General features: G+C 30.5%; 1 protein-coding gene across 2 annotated transcripts in view; it reads left to right on the forward strand.

The window, feature by feature from the left end:
* LOC107456214 (tubulin alpha-1 chain) overlaps positions 1-23,253 on the forward strand; it is a 28,041-nt gene that overhangs the window by 2,678 nt on the left and 2,110 nt on the right. Inside the window, exons 1-4 of one of the 2 annotated variants that reach the window (XM_016074018.4) lie at positions 16,240-16,372; positions 19,153-19,423; positions 19,500-19,786; positions 22,901-23,163. In XM_016074018.4, coding sequence (XP_015929504.1) covers positions 19,183-19,423; positions 19,500-19,786; positions 22,901-23,163 — 791 coding nt within the window. In that variant the 5' untranslated portion in view covers positions 16,240-16,372; positions 19,153-19,182. Of the gene's footprint in view, positions 1-16,239; positions 16,373-19,152; positions 19,424-19,499; positions 19,787-22,900; positions 23,164-23,253 lie in introns of those variants that run through there. The other variant, XM_043050994.2, reaches the window with a different exon arrangement.

Genomic DNA, 23,253 nt, shown 5'->3' on the forward strand with positions numbered 1-23,253 from the left:
GTGGATGTAGTAACAAAATGCCAATATCAAGATTTGCTCTCGGCGCATAAAGTGTTGCTTTTTTAAATCCATGTATTTTTCTAAAAATACCAGATAAATTTCAGTTTTGATTTTCCAAAGCTAAAACAAAAATAAATTCTGTAAAATTGAAAGAAAAGTGTCTAAAATTTTCACAAAGGAACATTTCTAGAAAATTTCAACAAAATGATAAATGTGTTCAACTTTTCCTGATCCTTAAAAAAATTAGCCCTTAACTTCACTTTTCGATGAATTGTGTTACAGTCCAAGATAAAACCTTTACCTTAACTGATTTAAGGACATAAATTGGAAACACTTAAAAAAAAAGAGAAGAAATATTTACTATGTTTCTAAATGAAAACCTCACCTCTTGAGCGGTAGAAAAAAAAATTAAGACAGCTACTGATCAATTCTTAACTAAAATTCTATAAATGACTAAAAAAATATTCAAACGATATGATAATCGATTTAGAAAAAGGTGAAATAATAATTTTGATTAAAAATGTGCAAACGATAGCTTTTTTATCTAATGCTTTGCATTCTCCAACCTTTTAATTATATTTTAGAAAAGGGAATTATATTAAAAAATAATTCAACAATAATTTAGAATTTAAAATTTATCTTTCAATTTTTATACTGTTCAGCCTGATTTAGTTGTTTTAATGGACATAGGAAAGTTTTTCTCATCTTTTTCAAATTCTGATGACTTATCCTACATAGATTTTAATTTTGAGGTAATAAGTGAGGAATTTTCGGCTGAACTCGGAATCTCTAATGGATAAATTCTTTGAAGCAGCGTATTTCGTTGCAGTTTTAATCCTGATGAACTTAGCGTATTCATTTTTTTGCTGGAAGTAAACGAATAATTAGCCCTCGTGGATATTTTATTTGTTTAGTGTTTTCGAATCCAAAATCGAAACTATATCACCAACAGGAGGCTACCGCTTATTGAACCAAACTACCAAGGTATTCAGATCTATATCTGTTTCGCAATGCGTTTTGGAGAATTTATCTGTATTGAATTCTGCGGTTCAGGCTTTTTTGATTCCTTAATATCGTGAAGAAACACCACTGGCAAATGTCAATCACATAATACTTTTGGCATTCATTCTTGAGATAAAATTGCTTTCATCATTTTTATAAGACACTCCAATCAACCGTCCCACCATGCAGCCATTGGAACTTTCAGTTGATGGCATTAATAGCTTCATGCTTTACAACTTCGTCCCAATTAAGTGAAGTAAGTAAGTTTGAGACTCCAGCAAAACTTGTCCCATTATCACAATAAATTGTCGAGCATCTTCCTCGTCTCGCTACAAATCAACGCAAAGCCATTAAGGAAATTTCAGTTGAAAGGCTGGTAACTAATTCTAAATAAACATCTTGATAAATAGAGCAGGTGGAAGCAAAGATCCATGATTTCCGGTTACCTTTTAAATATAGAGATCCTGCTGTGTCTGTGCCAATTATTTTAAATGCCACAGCATCATTTATTTGGTCCTTTGCAAGTGAAGTCAGCACATAATCCAATTTTTTCTTCAAATGTAAATGACTCATTCGGAAATTGCTTTTCCAACTGTTTTCCTTGCCTGTTGGATCCAAAATTTCTCTCTCAAAATATTCAATAAAGTTTGTAAACAGTATTTTATTTAGTTATTTATTATTGTTTTTTTGTAACCGTCGTCAAATAGCCGACCCAATTTTGGATTTACGACTACCAATGTTTAACTCCGTACCCTTGTTAATTTGAACCCGATCCAAAAGACAAGGGAACTCCTGCATCAAGTATAGGGAGAAAATTTTCCTTCGTGGAGGACTTTTTGATAGAACTAACGTGGGGAGGAAAAAAACGAAAACCTTCCATGGTTAGTCTGATGGCAAGGGGACTCTAACCCTATCCATATACCTCTACGGATATTTTACATCAGCACTGTGGTTGGAACGAGCCAGGTATTGTACTGGTATAGCAGGCCTATGCTAGCTTAAGCAGCTGAATTTTTACTTCAATAATCTCTGACTAAATGCGTTTTAGTCAAATACAAATTTGAATTTATAACGATAGAACTGATTATTTCGTAAAGTAAAGTAAAGCATAAATAGCGTTAAGTATAGTACAACATAAAATAAAGTAAATCATGAAATAAAAAATAAATTTAAGCGTCATGCAAAGTATAAAGTAAACCGTAAAGTAAAGTGAAGTAGAAAGTAAAGCGTGCAATAAAGTAAATAGTAAAATGTAAAGTAAAGCCTAAAATAATGTTAAGCGAAAATTATAGTGCTTAGTTAAGAGTAAAGTAATGTTAAGTAAATATTAAAGCATAAAGTGCAAATTATAAAGTAAAATAAAGCGCAGACTATAAAGTGAAGTGAAGCGTGAAATATAAATTAAAGTGTAAATTATCATTTATAAAATAAATGATAGTATATAGTAAAAAACGTTCAAAGCAAAATACAATGTAAAGTAAATAAATAAATACTTGTTCAATCTAATTAGCGAAGGAAATATTTGCTCAATACGAAAAAAGAAAGACACATCTGTTCGTTTTATAGAACATTCCATCAAATCCAGCTTAACTTTTTCTCATCCATCCCAGAAGAGCAGGAATTGTATATCTTTGTTGCACCACTTGATTCTTGGAGAAAACGATAAAAGAAAAGTATCAAAAATTTATTTTGTAAAATATAAACCATAATTTCTTTTAACTTTGTTAATATTCTGAAACTTCCTAAAAAATGACCTATAAGGTGATTTTTTTTTATTCAAGCAATTCCTTAATTTTAAACTAAATTTTTATCTGTACAGCCATGTTAAATTTTTATAAGTCGGCCCAATTTGAAGTTTACGACTACCTATTTTCAATTCTGCAGCCTTGTAATTAAACCCAATACAGAAAACAAGGAAACTCCGGGATCAAGTATTAGGAGAGTTTTGCCTTCGTGGAGGACTTTTTGATTTAACTAACCCACATTTGCGTTACATAAAGAGGGAAACCACAAAAATTTCCCAACAATGGCAAGGGGATTCCAACCCCATGATCCGTCTATTACTGAGGATATTTTATGTCAGCAATGTGGTCAGTAAGAGCCGTGTGCTGAATTCAAATTGGCCAGCCATCGATGGGTTTCGAACCCGGGTCACCTCATTGTGAGGCGAGCACTCTATCTCCTGAGCAACGAAGGCTCAATCATGCTCATTGACATTTATATTAAACATTAGAGCCAAACTAAACGTAGAGATGAATTAGTGAATTTTTTGGGCTTCACTTTTATCGTGTATCAGCAATCCAATATATAGAGATCAATAGGCGAAGTTAGTTATTATCCATTAGAGAGCATATTTCCTGTGTGTAGAAAAAGTTATGTAAATAAAGAAATATTGTATTTTGAGTTGTTTTGCTTTCGTCATAAATTTAAAATAAATGGCCAAAAAATTATTCCTACCTTATTTTACGAGTTTACATACAATTCATATTTTTGAAAGGCATGGTAATATTTCATCTCACGCAGAGAAAGACGTTCATATAACATATTAGCTGTCTTCCTTTCTTCTTACATTTTACAAAATTTTTCACTAAATATAAATTTCCTTCATAATGCCAAACTAAACCAGACTTTTTAATACAGTTAAAGATAATGTAAACAAATAAGATATGAATATGTCTTAATTCAAAGTAACAAACTTGTTTTTTTCTTCTTTTTTTTTCTATTTCAATTTTTTTAAAAATTCCATTAGGGGTCCGAGCTCCTACAGACTACTCTGTATTGAGACACAATTGACTGAATCATGTCATGTGATGAACTTATCCATTAAACTAATTCAACCAACTTAAAATAATAGAATCCTTTACATGAAAAAGCTCGTAACGTTTATGCAAAAAAAATAATAAAAAAAATATCTAGCATATTGATGAGGATTATTTTTATTTATAATGAGCTTTTTGCTCTTTAATACACAATATAATTAACAAAAAGTCCCAAAGTAAATAGTTCCAAATAAACTCATTATGAATTAACTCATAATTAAATAAACTTTGCTTGAACTTACACTACACACGTGAACACACGTGACATAGGAAGAATGAATAACGTAACTTTAATATGTTGGGGATGTATCCAATAATTTAAACTCGTTTATTCCTTAAACCTACAATTTAAATGTAACGGAATAAACTCAAAAATTAATATGATTTGAGGGTATCAAACGGATTTATTTTAGAAAAGCACCCATAATAAAACCCAGGTGTTCTGTAGATTCCTTTAATAATTTTTGGAATTTTAAATTCTAGAGGATAACATTTGGTCAGATGAATCCACTCTCGATTTAAATAAAATGAATAAATGGGAGGAGAAGTGTGATATTCCTTTTAAAATCAAATATTCTGAAATGAATAATTTAGCTAAGCACAATTGTATTCTTTCTGGAAACATATTCTCTAATAGGAGGAATTTAGATGAAAACCGTTGAATGCGTTTCGCAATCATATTTTCTAAAATGATTTTATTGCAACTGGAAGTAGATCTAATGCGAATTTATTATTCAGAATTGAAGTTAACATTTTAAAAGAACACGATTATATTTAAAGTTTACTCACCATAAAACCTAAGAAATGATTACATCTCTCGATCACAAGAAAATAATATGAGAATGTTAGAGATAATATGGCTATCTCATACAGGGTGTTTCAAAATTAAAAGAAGCTTTAAAATGAGCCAAAAGGATGAAACCATATCATTGTGGTGGCAAACCTAGTTGAGAGACTGAGAATCGCGAAAACCCATGCGTTTGCTGGACTACTCAATTTTACTAACTGCACTCATTTTACTACTTTATTTGATTATACATTTCAAGTGTTGTCCGAAATTTTGAAAGCTGATGTCATTGTGCAGTCTGCAACAATCAGTTCCCAGGGGATACTGTGTCAAAATCATGTTTTAAGCCTTTTTTTTCTTAGAATTTCTCAACAAAACTCACTATAAAAGAGCTTATGGAAGCTTAATACTAACCATATAGTGCTTATACTATAGTTAAATTTAACATTATTTCAATCTGGTATAGTTTATTTATATCATTTATAAACTTTGTTGGGATTGTGAAAAAAGTTGTCGCTGACATTTAAATCAACCTTACACTGTTATCTGGGCTTTGGATAAATCAACCGCTTCTCGACGTTGCATCTCATACGTTCGGCGTATTTGTGCCCGCATTATGGTCAGCGTCGCCATGCCATGCGAATGACAAAAACTGCCTCATTGAAATTGAATTTGTCGCTACTTGTACGTCTCTTTAATTCCCTTGATTATTTTTGTATTTTTGAATATTCCTTCGAGTTGGCGCTACTAGTCCCACTTTTTTTCACAATTTCCGCAGTGAGATTTCCCGCCTTGAATTTAAATCAAAATCACTATGTATTTTCTGTAATATCTATTTCATTATTTGCGTGTTACAGTTGTGTGTCAAAATAGTTATGATAGTTTTGTGATAAATAAGATTTTCTGGCTCTAATGCCCAAGGCTGATTGTAAAGCTGTTTTAACGGTAAGGTTGGAAAATTATTTTCCAAAATATTTTTTACCTAATTTTAATAATTATTTTATGCAGTTATTTATCTTAAACACCTTAAAGCAATAGAGTTGATCAATATGTTATCACATTATATTTTTTTTAAGATGAAACTTGGGTGCATTTCAGGAAAAACTGGATATCAGTGGACGGGAGATTACATATTTTACCACCAATAGGTTAAGCAGAAAACTGCGTGCTGACAAAAATATTTTGCATTTTCAAATTTAGGACAGAACATCTATTAATTTTCAGCAATAAAAAAAGGCTTTTTTTGGGTCAGAAATTCGAAAGAAATTTCGGGTTAAATTTATAATTTTACCCAAAATATTTTCGATTCACTTAAATTCTCGAGATATATGGGGAAATTAGTAAAAAGTAAAATTAACATAATGGGCTTAAACTTTCGTCTGCTCTTCTGACCAAACGATATTGAGACCATATTCCCCAGATTTCGATTTCTCTCCATATTTCGATGGTAAAAAAAACGAAAAGTCAAAAAATATACATACTTATTCTGAGAAAGTACGGTATTGAGTCTGATTCTGTAACTTATAACATATCTAAGATCATCTCTTTGAATCATTATAATGGGCAATACGTTAGTAAAATTCCGGTTATTAGAACATAAGTTATTCAGCGTGATTTCATTTTTATTTAGCGCTCTTTACAAGAAATATGTTAATTCGATTGACAACAATAAACAGAAAATCAGAAATCAAATATTAATATAATTAATTGAATTATTTTTAGTATTTTTTAAAAAATAATTTGAAAAGTTCTGTGATAATTATCCCCAAGAAAATAAAGAACCATACACAAAAACGAAACAATATAATCATTATTTTATTTATTTCGCTTCTCTCTTAAAACGGTTGGTATATGGTTAATCAATCGTTTAAGAGATTGGTTAACTATACATCAAACCTAGGCTCTTAAAAAGATTGATGAGCTCTCTCTTGAAAAGATTGGTGCATGGCTTAAAGATGCATACTGCATCGTTATCCATACTACATCTTTATATGTGTCGATGATGATTGAGACTGCATATGCATTTAAAATAATCGTTAGAAGTGACTGATTGAATTAAATGAAACTTACGACATTAGTAATTGAAGCAAATTATGATTTTCAAATAAATAATCTTACAACTGTCATTTTATTGCCGGGTAATTTTTCATGTGGTAACAGCCGAAAATTTAATCTCTTTATTTGAGCAATTCTGATTTGAATTCATGTCACCATAATTATTGCAAGCCCTTATCTTTCAATATTGTGTTAGCGCGTTTGATAGGCAGAATCTACCCAGGGCTAAAGAGAATAGAAGGGCTGGTTCACTCCTTTGAAGTATCTCTTGCCGCGGTCTGAAATAGAACACGTAGAGCACCTCCATNTTAAATCAAAATTTGTATTTTCTGTAACTTTGTATTTTCTGTAATATCTATTTCATTAGCTGCATGTAAAAATAGTTATGATAATTTGGAAAAAAAATGATTTTCACGCTCTGATACTCAAGACTGATTGTAAAGCTGTTTTAACGCTAAGGTTGGAAAATTATTTTCCGAAATATTTTTAACCTAATTTTAATAGTTATTCTATGCAGATTTTTATTTTAAACACCTTAAAGCAATAGAGTTGATAAATGTGTTATCACTGTGTATTTTTTTAAGATGAAACTTTAGTGCATTGCAGGAGAAATGGACGAGAGATCATATATATGTAACCACCTATGGGTCAAGCAGAAAACTGCTTGCTGACAAATATATTTTGCATTTTAAAATTTTGGATAGAACACATATTAATTTTCAGCAATAAAAAAAATGTTTTTCTTGGGTGGGGGTGAAAATTCGAAAGAAAATCTGACAGAGAAGGGGTTAAATTTATAATTTTGGGCAAAATATTTTCGGTTCACTTGCAAAGTTCCAGAGATATGGGGAAATTCTTAAAAAATAAAATTAACATAAAGGGCTTAAACTGCTCTTCTGACCAAACTACAGAGACCATATTTCCCAGATCGGTTTCCCTCCATATTTCGATAGTTAAACGGTAATACCCACGGTGATATCCTTCACGGTAATAAACAAATACTATATTTATCTTTTTTTATGAAAAATAAACTAAGATATTTAACTAACTCCCTTTATTCATCAAATGATTCATTAAGCTACTAAACTTCACTGTAATAAGCAAATATATTTATCTTTTTTATGAAAAATAAACTAAGAGATTCAATTTACTCCCTTGAATCATCAAATGACTCAGCTAATAAAATTCACGGTAACGAAAAAATTATTTTTTATTCTTATGAAAACACTTGTTTTTGAATTAGTAATAATTTTTCCTAGCATCATCTTAATTTTAATTCATTTTTATTTATTTTCATAGTTTAGTTCATTTTTATAGGAATAGGGAGGAGGTTGAGACGAAGTTTGAAAGCTGGCTTTGATAGTTTAACCACTATAACGGTTCAAAAATTTGTTACCCTAATGTTATTTTAATGCATCACGTTTATTTTCATATCTTTTGAATGATTCGTTAAACTACAATAATTCTATCACAAAAAGTTATAAGCCTTCGGCCCAAAGAGAAATATGTAATACAACGAAGAATTTAAATGAATTAAATAATTTTTACTAATTAATTTGCTAATGAGGGGAAAAATTTGAACCGTAAGGTATAAAAATTAGAGCAATAAGTGATATTATTTTTATTAAAAACTTCACTCAGTCTTTTTTTATTTCAGACACACTTTCATCAACAGTAACAAGTAAAGTTTGCTTGGGGCACAAAACTTGTCCAAATTACTGAAAATTGAAATTTCAAGTGCGTAAAAATTGTTTTTCTTAAAATAAAAAAATAAAAAAGCAGAAAAGTGTAATTTTTCTCTTAACTCAAACTTTAAACTAAGTTTCTTTAAAACGTGTGTGTGAGAGGAATAACTAAGAAACTTTTGAGTTCGAAAAAGTTTCTGTTAGAAAAGAAATTGGAACTCATTTTAACGGTGAAGAGTTGATATTTGCTTTCGAAAGCAATATCTATGTTAAAAGGATAAAAGGAAAAGAAAACATCGAAAATTAGAACGAAGAGTTGTTTGTGTTCCTCTAATATTTTCTCTGGTTAATCTTAAAAATAGTCTCTTAACAGAAGAACCGGAGGAAAATAAGCTTTACTATACTCTTTCGCTTTAATTGCAATACCATTATCAAAATGTTCTACTGTTATAAATAATTTATTTTGCATCCTATTTTATTGATTACTCGTATGTGAATAATAAGTTAGTTAACATAAAAGAGTTAAATATTTTTTTAAAACCAAAAATAACTTTTATTATGAACTTTAAACGTATTTTCAAAATAGATCTGAAAGACTAGACAAAACTTCTTAAGAATGTATTAAGGCTAAAATATTTTTTTCAATATTATTTCCAATGAGCTGCACAATCAGTTTTTCCCGATTAGCAGACCTAGTGCGTTCTCCAGATGTGGTATCCACTCTTTCAGAACCACCACAATGGGTGAGATACCGTTGGTCAAGTTAATTTAGACACTTGTTTCTGCCACACTAGATGGCAGCACCGAGACTCTATATGGATGCTAAAGTGCACTAGGAATTTAATTTTGCCGGAAATGCCAAGAGCCAATAAGGCACTCCCGGGATCTTTTACATGCCGCATAATCATACGACATGGCCGCTGAGGATTTTCTGCATCCCGAAAATCCGGTGTCTGGGCCGGGGATCGAACCCGCAGACTTGGGCTCAGAAGGCCGACGACAAACCAACTGCGCCACCCAGCCACTTTTTTTTTCAAAATATATTAATATTTTCAGTAAATAGATAAATATAATTTCCTGGATATAGTTTGGGGCCAGGCGAAGCTCTAATAAAGTAACTATACTAGTTAGTTTTTTTTCTTCCCACTGGGTATTTCATCCGAAGGAACTTTGCAATTGAAATTTCTACTACTTTCTGACTAACTAGCAATTGAATATTTACTACTTTCTGACTAGCTAGCAATTGAAATTTCTACTACTTTCTGACTATTTTAACTGAATCTGAATGCTGGATGACAATCTAAGATCCCATCGTTTACTGATCGTTATTAGCCAATTTACATTGTAGCCTTATTCTAGAAAACTCGAAAAACTGGTAAACAGAGATCAAGGAAACAAAATGCTTTATCGAATTATTATCGTCCAAGTATACTTTTAAATAAAATATCTGTTGTTACGAACGACCAATTGAATTACTAACATTGATGTGGAATTATAATCTATAAAATTTAATTGATTAAATATTTGTCACTATTTATAAATTTTGCCAGACTGTGACCACTCTGGTTCATTGCAGAATTATTGTCAAAGGGGATTTACCGTTCATCAAAATTATTACCACTTTTAGCTTAATCACTAAAATTTTAACAAAAATTCTTAGTTAGCTGATATAAATTTCAACCGTTTTCTAATTGATAATTACATCTCAGATAAGAATTTATTCTCGATGAAACTTAGGACCACTTTTCGACTTGTTAAATGATTCGAATTTTAACATCTCAGAGTATGATATATTTTGTTTCTTCATGCAGTTTTGTTTTCAACTACTTTTCGACTTACTAAAGTGATTGAATTTTTCCTAAAGTTTTTTAGTTGATGGCAATACAAGTTTCAATAGTTTTCTGGCAGGAATGAAAATAATTTATCTCCACATTGACGAACAATCGAATTTATTGTCAATCCAAATTCCAACCACTTTTTTAATTAGCTAACTGGAGCAAATTATTCTGGTACCTCTGTGTTTGACTCATTATGCATGTTTTCTCCTTTTCTGACCACTGCAAGTAGAATTTATCGTCATAAAGACAAATGAAAATTATTTTTGGTAGTAATTTCATGTTTTTCAATATTAGCAAAATTCATTAAATTTCATTGGAAGGTTTTGGTCTGATGCCAACAGAAGATACATTTTTTTTTAAAATGTGCAATCAAATTATTTAATTATTTTAGTGCCAACTGGTAGGTAGGTAGGTAATTTATTTACGTCACACTAGAGCTGCACAATGGGCTATTGGCGACGGTTTGGAAAACATCCCTAAGGATAATTCGAAGACATGCCAACGCAATATTGATACTCTGTAGATGGGATTGCTCCCCTGCTTTGGCGCAAAGGCGAACACTTTATGGTAGAACAGTTTAACCAGGACCGATACTGCGCACACTCGGCCCCAACGCAAGCTGATCAAAGTGGTCACCCACCCGCTTACTGACAGCAGCCAGTGATGCTCGACTTCGGTGTTCTACAGGGAGCCGTGTCTTTACGACAATTCACTGCGGAGCTGTTGCAAGTTCGTTGACTTTCTACCATTGAGTTGGAAAAAAAAAATTCAACAGAATTGTTACTAAGGGACAAATATAATAAAATGAAATAAATATTTTAAAATCTATGCTTTTCAATTAAACTGAAAAGAGGGAAATACTTTTTTTGTTAGACCAAAATCAAAAGACATTGGGTTCAACACTTTCGTAAATAAATGCCCCTTACGTTTTTCGGTTTGACAAAAACGAAATTACTTTTTTCTTTTTATTCCATTTGGAAAATATAGTTCTATTTTGTGTTATTATTTCATTAAAGTAATATTAAGTAATTTGTGATCCTAGCATTATAAATATATTTATAAAGATGGTATGCAAATAGTTTTGAAAACGCTATCGTTTATATTTAGTATTACTCTACTTTGCCGCATCCTTTTCATTACGGGATCATTTCCAATTTCGTCCAAATTTGATAACAATAAAATCTTAAAACAAAACAATATAATCTTATTATTTTCACCCGATGAAATTACTCTCTTCCTAAATTTAACTCAAATTATCTTCTAAAAACAGAATTTCCAATTTTATACCATTCTAAATTAATATTCAACATCATGAAATCAGCGATAAAACTTATTTGTAAATTTACGCATACATCTTATTTAATGAAAAAAAAAGTAATCTAAAAGTAATATCTATTAAGTTAACTGATACCCTACCTTTATTTCATAAACGAATCTATTGCCCACTGACTAAGTTAACCGTTATCGCATCGAATGCTTAAAACGGTCTCAAACTATCATCTTATTTCAAAGTTAAGATAAATGATGTATTTTTCTTTTACTGTCTCCGGGGGAAGCTCATAATGACATTTTCCCTTCCTCTTTAAATGCATTTTCTGTTGATGGAAATGCGCAGTACATCAAACAAAGAAAGTAGGTTTTTAAGAGGTTAATGGTATGATATAATGCATATTCTTTCAGGAAATCACCGGCAATACTGTCCTAAAAAGGACATAAAAATAATGGTTCTGTTTTTATAATTTTGTGTTTCTCATTTATGAATAACATAAAGAGATTTTATTTATTATAAAGTCGTAAGGATATTGACTTCTTAAAAGTATTTTCGAAATTGGATTTAAAAAAAAGGTTTGTTAAATCATTTTTTATTATTTTCTGCCTTTGATTTTCTTTTTTATTTAAGATGACATTGAAATGCGTGTTCCAAATCAAGACTGACGATTCCTAGTCATACTAGACAAAGCAACAAGTTAAGACAGTTATAATACTGTTTTTTCTCTAATTGGGTACTTATGACTCAAGAAGACGATCACTGATACACAGACACGTGATCTATGACCTCAGCGCCAGCTGATCATATATAATCAAGATGGCGTGTTAAAGTCGAATTAAGTTTAACCACGTAAGTAAGAATGTTAATTAACGTGATGTTAATTAAATACAACACCATATCGAACAACGAATTTGTTAAACTATAATTCTTCCTCGTCTACGTCTTTTTATTTAACTTTATTTATTATTTAGATTGATCGTTCTCTGATTCAGGTCAAAATTACGATCTATGGATGTATGAATGGGTCCGCCCTATAAACGGGTGCGACGTATGGTGTGACAGAAGTCGAATTCTTGACCATAGATGGCGCCACTGGAAAACAAGAGCAATCGCACCCTCTCTACCTAAACAGGCATACGTCAACAACAACAACAATTTATTATTTGCTTATTTATTTTAATGTAATCGTGATATATTTTTGTTTTGGGTACTTGGAAACTTTGATGCATAATTAGTGCCAAAAAATACGAAATTAAAAATGACCTCAAATAAAACTCAAAAGACGTCGAATAAAATAATTAAGAAAATTGTACTATTACGTTTAATAAAAGGGAAGATTTATGAACTCAACAACAAAATAATCAAAACAACGCCATTCCAAAGAAAAGATCTTACACTCTCTCAAAAACTATTTATAAGAAAGAAATATCACCATGGCAACCACAAAACTCCACTCGTTGCCATCTACTAACTGACATATAATAAGTAAATTATTTTACAAAAAATACGATGAGCATAAGAACATATCTTACAATTATAGTTTTGTTTATATTTTACATGGCTTGGGGACTGTCTTAGTGTCAAGTAAGAAATATATACTGAAAGAATTGAAATATTTGTTAAAGAATATAGAATGAATGAAAAAAATATAAAAGAACGTTTTTTTAACTTAACATTTTTGAATTATATTTCCCTAATTGATTATTTAACAGTAAAATAAAGTTCATTATTATATTTCTAGGACATTTTACTGCAAAAATCAACATGCTTAAAATTACTCTTAAACATACTTCATTTTCTTCATGTTTGATCGCGAAAATCGATTTTCATCCCTTTGTGCCCCGGGGAGAAACAACACATTTTCATTAATTATTTCAGCCTAATGTCATCGAGTTTTAACTGACATCATACACAAAATTTCGTTTAAACTTTCATTTTATCCCATTAATTAAAACAAAATTAATTACGTCAATCAAAGAAGTAAAAAAACATTAAAGTTACGATTTCTTTACGTCAAAATAGAATGCAACATTTTTATGCAAATATATGCTTATTTTAACTAATTTACTAACTGAGAAGTATCAATCCTAATTAATAAAGAGCTATATTAATTACTTAACGCCACTTTTGTCTTGACGTAAATTATCAAGATGGATAGCTAATTCGAGTTTCAAATTAGAATTGGATGCAACACACTAATGTGCAAAGTTCATTCTAACGTGATAATGGATCAGTCAGCACATTTGGGACTCAAATGCTCTTAATTGTATTTTCGAGTCAAAATCGTACTCTAATAAGAAATGTTAACGAAAATTAAATTTCTAAAAGGGTCCAATCAACCAGGTAATAAAAGTTAGGAAGCTCATATAAAAAATACGATGATAAAGAATTTAAGTAACATTTTTAAAACTTTAGATCACATTTCATGAATAATTTAGAGCTTCAAATATTGTTATATATTTTAATAAAACTAATTTGCTATCATTATATGTTGCTGAAAGTTTTATTGAAAGCTATAAAAAAGTTGAATAAAAGAAGAAAAAAATACCAAATTTTTTTCACAAGTAAACTGAAAGGAAGAAAATATTTTCATTTTTGTCAAACCTAGAACAAAAGTGCATGACGCATTACTATTAAAAGACATCACGAGACTTTTCGGTTGTATTTATTTTGGAAGTGATGCTCCTTATTTTTTTGATATAGTTGTGACAAAGCTAGAATTATGTTCTTCATTTTAATCTATTTGAAAATTTTTATTTCAATACATTGTTTTTTTCTGTTAAGTTTTGTATATGTTATTTGTTTACGTTGGAAATAGTCAAAATTTCTAGTGACTGTAATATTTGGGATATATAGAAAACAACAGCTGGGATATTTAGATTTGCAACATTTAGGAAACAATTATAACTTGTACTGCTATTAGGCATAAAGCTTTATGTGGGATTTGTGCTATCTAGCTGGTCGAAAATTCGATTAACAATTGGTTCCGTTTTGCAATAATATCGCAATAAATTCAGTTTGCAGTTGTCAGCAATTTATTGCAGCTTGCATTATCAATAGACACAGGTACAGATTTGAAAGCTCTAGCTAATTGGAAAGTAATCTAATTTTTTATTGTAAAATACCAACTGCACACGAATTAAACGGTAGTCATAATTAAGTTTTTTTTATCATGATGGAAAAGTATTCATGAAGTCGATTTTTTATTTTGATAATGTAGTCGTTTTAATGTTTGTGTCTGCTTGCAAAAAATAATCACTTATTTCAAATTCTAAAATGGGTAAATTTTAAAAAATAAATAAATTAATAAATAAACTATTTTATTGCATTAACTGCAAAAAAAAATAATTTTTTAAATTGTTTATTTGTTGAGCAAGTATTAGATAGATACTGGTTTCGGCTAAAATGCTTTACTGAATGAATCCTGCTTTGAGGAAAAAAAAAGATTTTCTCTTGAATATATACGTATACTTTTTAAATTCATGTTTGTAATATATTTTAGTTACAAGTGATTTCCTTAGATATGAAAAGAATTCTTAGTGAGTAGTGAACTACGTGCATCTTAAACGATCGATTTGTATCTTAGATTGATTTCATTAAGCAATTTAATAGGGTTTAAATTTTTTTTTAAAAAATAGTTCATTTGTCGAAATGTTATCCAAAATACCCCAGAACACTAACAATCAGGGTTGGCTTTTTACCGGCAGAGACTGGTTTTTGCCATGCCAGTGGCAAAAACTGGTTATAACCGGCAAAAACTGGCAGAAACTAAACAAATGTCTATATTAGTTCTAGCAATTGCTTAATGACATTTTGTTTAAGTAAACTGAAAAATATCCATATAACTGTAACAACCTTTTCAGTTCATTGTTTGTAAATATATACAATTTTGTTTATATTAAATATAAAGAGTGCAGTACATCAAATATTTATAACAAATCGGCCCCACAAAACAAATTAAACAAATCGGCCCCATTTCCTGAAACTTATTTTTCCAGTCAAGTTTTGACAACTACCTCAGCTGCTACATGGCGGTCTAGTTTTAAAAAATATGCCATAGATGAAAGTTTCACAAATCTTGCTTGTTCCTTGATGGCAATGCCTGCTAGTTCTGCTGAACTTGAGGGAATCTTCCCAAATTTCTCGTTCGTGCATAGCAAATTGAGAAATTGTTTAAGTTTGAAACGGCAAAGTTTGTCTTTTGTTATAGATTAATGCAGAGTGCAGACAATGTAATATTTGATTTTGAATGGTGATAATTTTGCAAATAAATCGTACTTTGTTTAACATTTAATTGTTTTTTCTATGAATTATCCATTGTATGTCAATCTCAGTACTTACTTTTATGTCATTTTCTGAATTTCTGCCAGTTTCTGCCACAAATGTGGCAGAAAAGGGTTTCTGCCATGCCAGGTTTAACCGGTTTCTACCAGTGGTTTTAACCACCTCGGCAGAAACTTGCCAACCTTGCTTACAATTACCGTTTTTAATAAAAGTGAACTGGACTAAAGTATTTTTCAAACTAGGTTTTGCTGAAATTATCTCCTATTTAATAACACACATAACATTTATAATTTTTCCTCATGTTCGGCTTACCTTAGTTATTTCTTTCTTTTTTTTCATGATCGAGTATTTTTGTGAACCTAGTCATCTGTCTTTTCTTTCTTTATTCATATTTTACTTTCTTTATTACGATAAATATTTTTATTATCTATCGACATAATTACTCGTAATATGAATCAAATTTTGCACGAATGATTCTCGTGTGTCATAAAATTTATTTCTCGAGAATAATTCAAAGTTTAAACTAGAAAAAATAACCTTTTGAAAAGAACTGATTTACTAAATACCATTATTTTTGCGTTACTACTCGGCTATTTTGGGATCATCTTCACATCTTGTTTTTACTATAGTCTGTAAGTAAAACTTGTAGTAATACTTGTTTATTTTATTCTTGCTACTTGTTAATTATTAAAATAAATACAGATATATACTTAAGTACTTATATATGCTTAAGTACTTGTATATACTTAAGTTCTTATATATGTTGAAATTAAATTATAATTGTAAATAAACAGATCATTTTGAGAAAAAGAAATATTTTAATAAAGGTTATAACATGAGACAAACTTTGTCGAAACAAGAACAAAAAACGCTTCTATTGATGTTTTCAAAATTGCAACGAAAACTGTTGCCAAAAGCAGATGAACAAAAAGGCAATAAGTATATATAAGTACTTATATATACTTAAGTACTAATGCAAATTTAAAAACCTTTTTTTTAAATCATTTTTCCACTGTTTCTTTTCCACCCTCATTTCGAAATTATTATCTTTTCACATTTTTCAAATGACAGTAAAATGCAAAAAAAGTAGTTAAAATGTGCATTATACTTTTCAAATTATTTATTTTTAACGCTTTCTGAAATGTTTCACAAAAATTAATCTGTGGTGTTCCGTAGTTTTATATTTCATTTTTGCTTTTAATTACTCTTTCATTCACAAACATTATTTACAACAAAAAAGAAAAGAAATCGAGGGAATTGTGGCAAAATTAAGAAAATAGCCAAATGATGACTACGGTGGAGATTTTGTTAAAGTAGCTTAATGTATTGAAATTAGCTATTTTGTGGAAACCAAATTTACACTTGATAACTAAATAATTTAAACTTGGGAAAATTCCTACTGTATGTTAAATGCTTGAAGTGATTATGAAAATTGTCGCAAACGCCGAACGAACGTTGACGCATGTCGCCAAACTTTTGCCAACACCAATGCAAAATGCTACTACGTAATCCAATTTGATAATTAAAAAAAAAAGAAAAAAAATTCGTGGAATCATTTGTATATAATAGCTTTAACAAATAAACTATAGATATTAGCTTGCTTTGCAGGTTGTAATTTTTGGTAAAATTGTATTTTTTTTTTCCTTTTTTTTCTTTTTTCACATTTTCGTTATTGCATTTACGATTAAAACATTAATAACAATAATCACTTAAATTAAACGGAACTTTTCAGTTTAACCAGACGCAAGATTGTAGACATCCGCCAATTCTTTTATTATTTTTTGTACCATTTTTTATTCCATTTTTTTAAACACATCTGAACCGTTGTGGCTCAGGGGATTGAGCACTCGCCTTTCAATAGGGTCATCCGGGTTCGAATTCCAGCGATGTCTGGTCCATACGAATTCCGCTCCGACCGTAATTCTGTTGAAGTAAAATATCCTCAGTGGTAGACGGGTTATGGTTTAGAGTCAGTCCCCTTGCCGTCAGGATAACCGTGGGAGGTTTTCGTGGTGTTCCTCTCCATGTTATGCAAATGCGTTTCAGTTCCATCAAAAAGTCCTCCAATAAGGCAAATTTCTCCCAATACTTGATTCAGGAGTTCCCTTGTCTTCTGGATTATGTTTGACATTATAAGACTACCGAGGTGAACATTGGTAGTCATAAACTCAAAACTGGGTCGGCTGTTCAACGATGGTTATAAAATTTTATAAAAACAATGAAAAAAATGAACCTACGCATAAAAGGTAAATAAAAAAAGTTTAAAAAAATTTAATGAATACCAATGAAACTTTAATTTTTCATAAGCTTCCAGCTCGCGAATTATTAATTATTCTTTATCAGAGCAAATGTTTAATTAAATAAGTTTAAATGAATAAATTTAAAACATTAGGCATAGGGACGCCAACTTTTAAGGACGTTAAAGATATCATGGAAATAATGCAAAATTTCAAATAAATCTAGTGTGCACAAGTAATATTAAAAATAATGTAAGGGGTATTTCTAATAGGGCCATTTACTCATAAAATCATTATCCTTAGTTTAAAGTCCCTACATCTAACGTTAGAGAATTATAACAAACAGCTTAAATTAATCTCGGAGATCTCGGTGTAACTTAACATAATTTGCGAAGATCCTCTCAAACCTCGCTTTATTTCTCAGCGTCAAAATCATGTGAGAAGCATTTTTCGATGCCTTTTTCACTAAAGAAAGTAAAATGCTACATTTTAAGTACCATACACATGAGGCAAGGCTATACTTTTAATTTATATATACCATCTTGTCATAAAGTGTTAGATGGGCTTTTTTGAACAATTCGAATATCTTAAAAGTTATAATTAAAATTTCGAATTTGACGAGATTTTTCCACCATAAGGAAAAGTGTCAAAATCAATGAACTGTTCTGATTTTTTCTTTCAAATTTTTATGAGCCCTGATAATGTAGCGTTGGTGTAACCTTTTAAATGTTCAAAAATTAGATCAAAAACGCTTAGAGACTTAAAAAGCATTTAGATGACTGTTTTTGTTAAATTCAAATTACTGGCACAATTGCTTTTCACGAATATCCCAATTAAATTTATATACATTATGTACTGAAATGTTTAGTTGTCTCTACACATAAACAGGCATTATTGATCAATACCTTGTCCCTTTTAATATTTCTGCTAGATTTACAAAAAAAAATTGCTATTTAAACAGAGAATTTTTTTATCTAAAAAATCTGTTGCCCTTCAGAGTTACGTGTTCAAATCTTTTTTAACGTTTAGAAAACTACAAATTCAAACAAAAATTGTTTTTGTCATTGATTTTTTTATTTTGGTGCTTATGCAATGTCTAATAATAATGTATGCGTAATTTCAATTTTATTTTTCGGTAGTTTTTCAACTAATGCTAAACTTTTTCTGTTACATAGCTTGTGTTGCTACGAGTTTAAAGAATTAATATGCGTGAATGCATTAGTATCCATGTTGGCCAAGCTGGAGTACAAGTTGGAAACGCATGCTGGGAGCTTTATTGCCTGGAGCACGGCATTCAGCCAGACGGCCAGATGCCAAGTGATAAGACTGTTGGCGGAGGTGATGACTCTTACAATACATTCTTCAGTGAAACTGGAGCAGGCAAGCATGTTCCAAGAGCAGTTTACATTGATTTGGAGCCAACCGTTGTAGATGAAGTCAGAACTGGTAAAAACAAGCTCAATCGAGAACTCAAATAACCAACCTGAAATTTCTAATTATATATTTTTTTCTATGCTTGCAGGTACGTATCGTCAGCTGTTTCATCCTGAGCAATTGATAACAGGCAAGGAAGATGCTGCAAACAACTATGCCAGGGGACACTACACTATTGGCAAAGAGCTCGTTGATCTCGTTTTGGATCGTTGCCGAAAGTTAGCTGACCAATGTACAGGCTTGCAAGGATTTCTCATCTTCCATAGTTTCGGGGGAGGCACGGGATCTGGATTCGCATCTCTGTTGATGGAACGGCTATCAGTGGATTATGGCAAAAAGTCGAAATTAGAATTCGCAATTTACCCAGCACCTCAAGTAAAATAACTTATTTTAAATTGTCTTTCTCATTATATACTGAAATTAAAAAGCATTTCATTAATGCTGCCTGTAAACTTGGCACACAATCTTAAGAGCAATACAAAATTATACCGTGTTTAAGGAAAATTGTTTAGGCATTTATCAACAACAAATATTGCTGAAATAAAAGGTCACAAAAGTTGCTTTTGGCAATAAATTTTAAGTTATATATTATTTTTCAACGAGCATAGAGCTGCTTTGAACGAGCATTGTATATGCATTGAAACTTTTTTATTGAAAAGAAACATAATTATTCAGAGAATATTTTGTTGTATTCCGTGAGCCAATATAATAATGGGAAACGAAATCCCCGAATAACGAATTTAAAGATAACAGTATTCTATGCAGATTAATCTTATGAGCGAATATATTGATTAACTACTTATAAATCGTATCTTACTTGACAAATTATGTGACTATAGTAACAGCAAAGAACATAAAACTAAAATTGTTGAGATTTCTATAATTCTAGAAATTTTGCAATGAAAGAAAATTAAATTGTTTAATGCGTTGAATAGCTTTCCAATTATTAGAATTTTACCCACAAATCAGCAATATTTATGGACAATGCAGAAATGCTTATTCGAAAGAGTGGACAATTAATAAAATGACTAAATTAAAATGTTTATATTATGCGAATGAATGTATTTTTATTTAAAAATTTTGATTTGATCATCCAAATCGGAGAAAAATGTTTGAGTTGAGATCTGGACAGCGATGTGATCGTACTGAACTGTAATCAAACCCATTAAGTTAAATCAACAAAGCCGGTAACTGTTTTGGTTCCTTTCACCACTCTTCGCTTGCATTTATATATTCTATTTTGAAAAGAACACCTGTTGTATTGGATTTTAAAAAAAAATTCTTCAAAGGAAATACTACGAAGAAACTCAAAATTATTTATTTTTACTTTGAGCCATTTATTTTTACTTTGAACTATTTATTTTAACTTTAAACTATTTACTTTTACTTTGACCTACCATTTTTAAATTTATCAAAGTGTTTTTGAATTGCAAGATAAAAAAATTCCTACATTATGTAATTTCCAATGTGTAAAAACAAACGAAAAATTATGCGAGTAGTTCTCGAAAATATAGCGTTTAAATACAATTATTTATTAAGAATAGTAAGCATTTCAAGTAAATTACGTAGCTTATCATGATGCCATATTTATAACTTTATTGTTGTTGTTGTCTTATGCCATTGTCAATGTTGACAAGCCTATTTTAAAGCGGAGCTCTTCTTCGTGTTTTCCAGTGGAGAAATCTACGGACAAGAATTGATTCGGAGATAACCTACATACGTCACAGCTCGTTTTAGAGGGAATAAGACATTCACACACGATCTATCCATCCGCAGATCGTAACTTTGACCTGAAACAGATCACAATCAATCTCTGATCTAGTACCACCCCCCTCCCGAGGTATTGATATGTTATGAGAAATTGAAGGACTTTAAGACATCGGCAAATTTAACGCGGACCTGTCACCTTTTTGTACACACCTTTTGTACCTTTTGTCTTTGGCAGGAGGGGATCAAACTCATGACCTCTTGGACATGGGCCCAATGCCCTACCAACCGAGTTATCCCTGTCCCTATAATTTTATTGAAAAAAAATTGAATAAATAATGATAAAAAAACTCTTCATTGATAATAACTATAAAATGAAAATAAACAGTTTTTCATAAACTTTTTTTCAAACAAATTTGTTTTGAAACTATGCGCAAAAATCACAGAATTCAAAATCAGCTTAAGCACAAAATCTCTCGGTTTGATTAATTAGTTTCAAATATTTGGCGATATGAGAAAAAAATAACGTGTGTAATAATAATTATATTAAAGGGCCTAAGCTTTTTATTGCGTTCTTCTGACTAAACAATTAAACTCAATTTCCTGATAGAGGCAAAGAGATCTATCTTAGAGTTAAGAGTCTGAATCTGTCGAAATAAGGTTACATATATTTCTCAGACAAGACATATTTTTATGCCCCGTTACTTAATTAAGAATTTAAAGTTTCCATATCTAAATCAGGAGATTAGCCTGTTTGAAATTGGTTTCTAAAACCATGAAAAGCTTATTTTAATTAGTACTTGAAAGTTTGGTAAAAATCAAAAGTCATGCTGAATAATTTCACTGCTCATCATTATATTTGAAAAGTATCGCTAAACTGAATATTTTCAGAAAATTATGTCGTAGATGAAGAACTGCGTGAATGAAGGTTTTGAGTATCAGTTTAGAAAAAATTGAGTTCATAAGCTTTGAAATTTGTGCATACGTTTATTCACTGAAAGATAATTATAAAAACATGCTTTTATAATCGTTGAAAACTTGTAGTAAATATGGTAAAATTTGACAACATTTTCCGAGATACCTTGGCATAACCCTTTATTTGGCTACTTTTGCTTTACAGTTTTGTATTTTTTACTAAATGGTTGGTGATGAGAACTATAATTTAGAAACCAGAATTTCCGTTAAACCGTAAACATACAAACGGAAAAAATTATCAAATTAAAGGTTTAAATAGCGCATACTTAGGTTTTAATAACCATGTCATTACCATACAGCACTGTAATTTAATCAAATTTTTTTTCTCTTCGGGTAATAAGAACTAATGATAATATCTTGTCTTTGGTTAATGTCCACAAAACTTCCAACTGATGAAATCAATAATAATCTATAATACTTTAATTTGTTCGTGTCGTGGCGTTTGTATGCTTTATTTCAATTTGTTGCCAAAAGAAATGTTTTATAAGGTTTCTCGTGGACTGTTTATTGCCAAACATGTATTAGGAAACTACTTCCTTTCCAGTCAGATACTGTCACTTAGTACCAAAATCCTATATAAATATTAAACCGTCTTTATATTAATTGCACTCCAGTTTTAATTGCTCAAGTTTAATAAATCAATGGGTACTAGATGCTTTTGCATATTTTTTTTCATAATATTGCTGGTAAACTTGCAGACTACCATCTTGTAAAATGAAATGCAAACATTAATAATTCGATTATAAAATAGTTTAAAAAACTAAAAAATCATGATAATGCAGCAGTTTCAATAAATTTATTTCCCAGATATCAACCGCTGTCGTAGAGCCTTATAATTCAATCCTGACTACACACACAACGCTGGAGCATTCCGACTGTGCTTTTATGGTGGATAATGAAGCTATTTATGACATTAGTCGCCGCAACTTAGATATTGAGAGGCCAACGTACACAAATCTCAATCGCCTCATTGGACAAATCGTCTCCTCCATAACTGCATCTTTGAGGTTTGATGGTGCTCTGAACGTTGACTTGACTGAATTTCAGACGAACCTAGTGCCATTTCCGAGGTATTGTCGAACTTCAATACATGCCTTGATTTTTTCCCTTTTCTTTCTAGAGAAGATACTATTCAATAAATGTACCAGATTCTTAATTAT

The sequence above is a fragment of the Parasteatoda tepidariorum genome, chromosome 3, assembly GCF_043381705.1.
Source record: "Parasteatoda tepidariorum isolate YZ-2023 chromosome 3, CAS_Ptep_4.0, whole genome shotgun sequence".
NCBI lineage: Eukaryota > Metazoa > Arthropoda > Arachnida > Araneae > Theridiidae > Parasteatoda > Parasteatoda tepidariorum.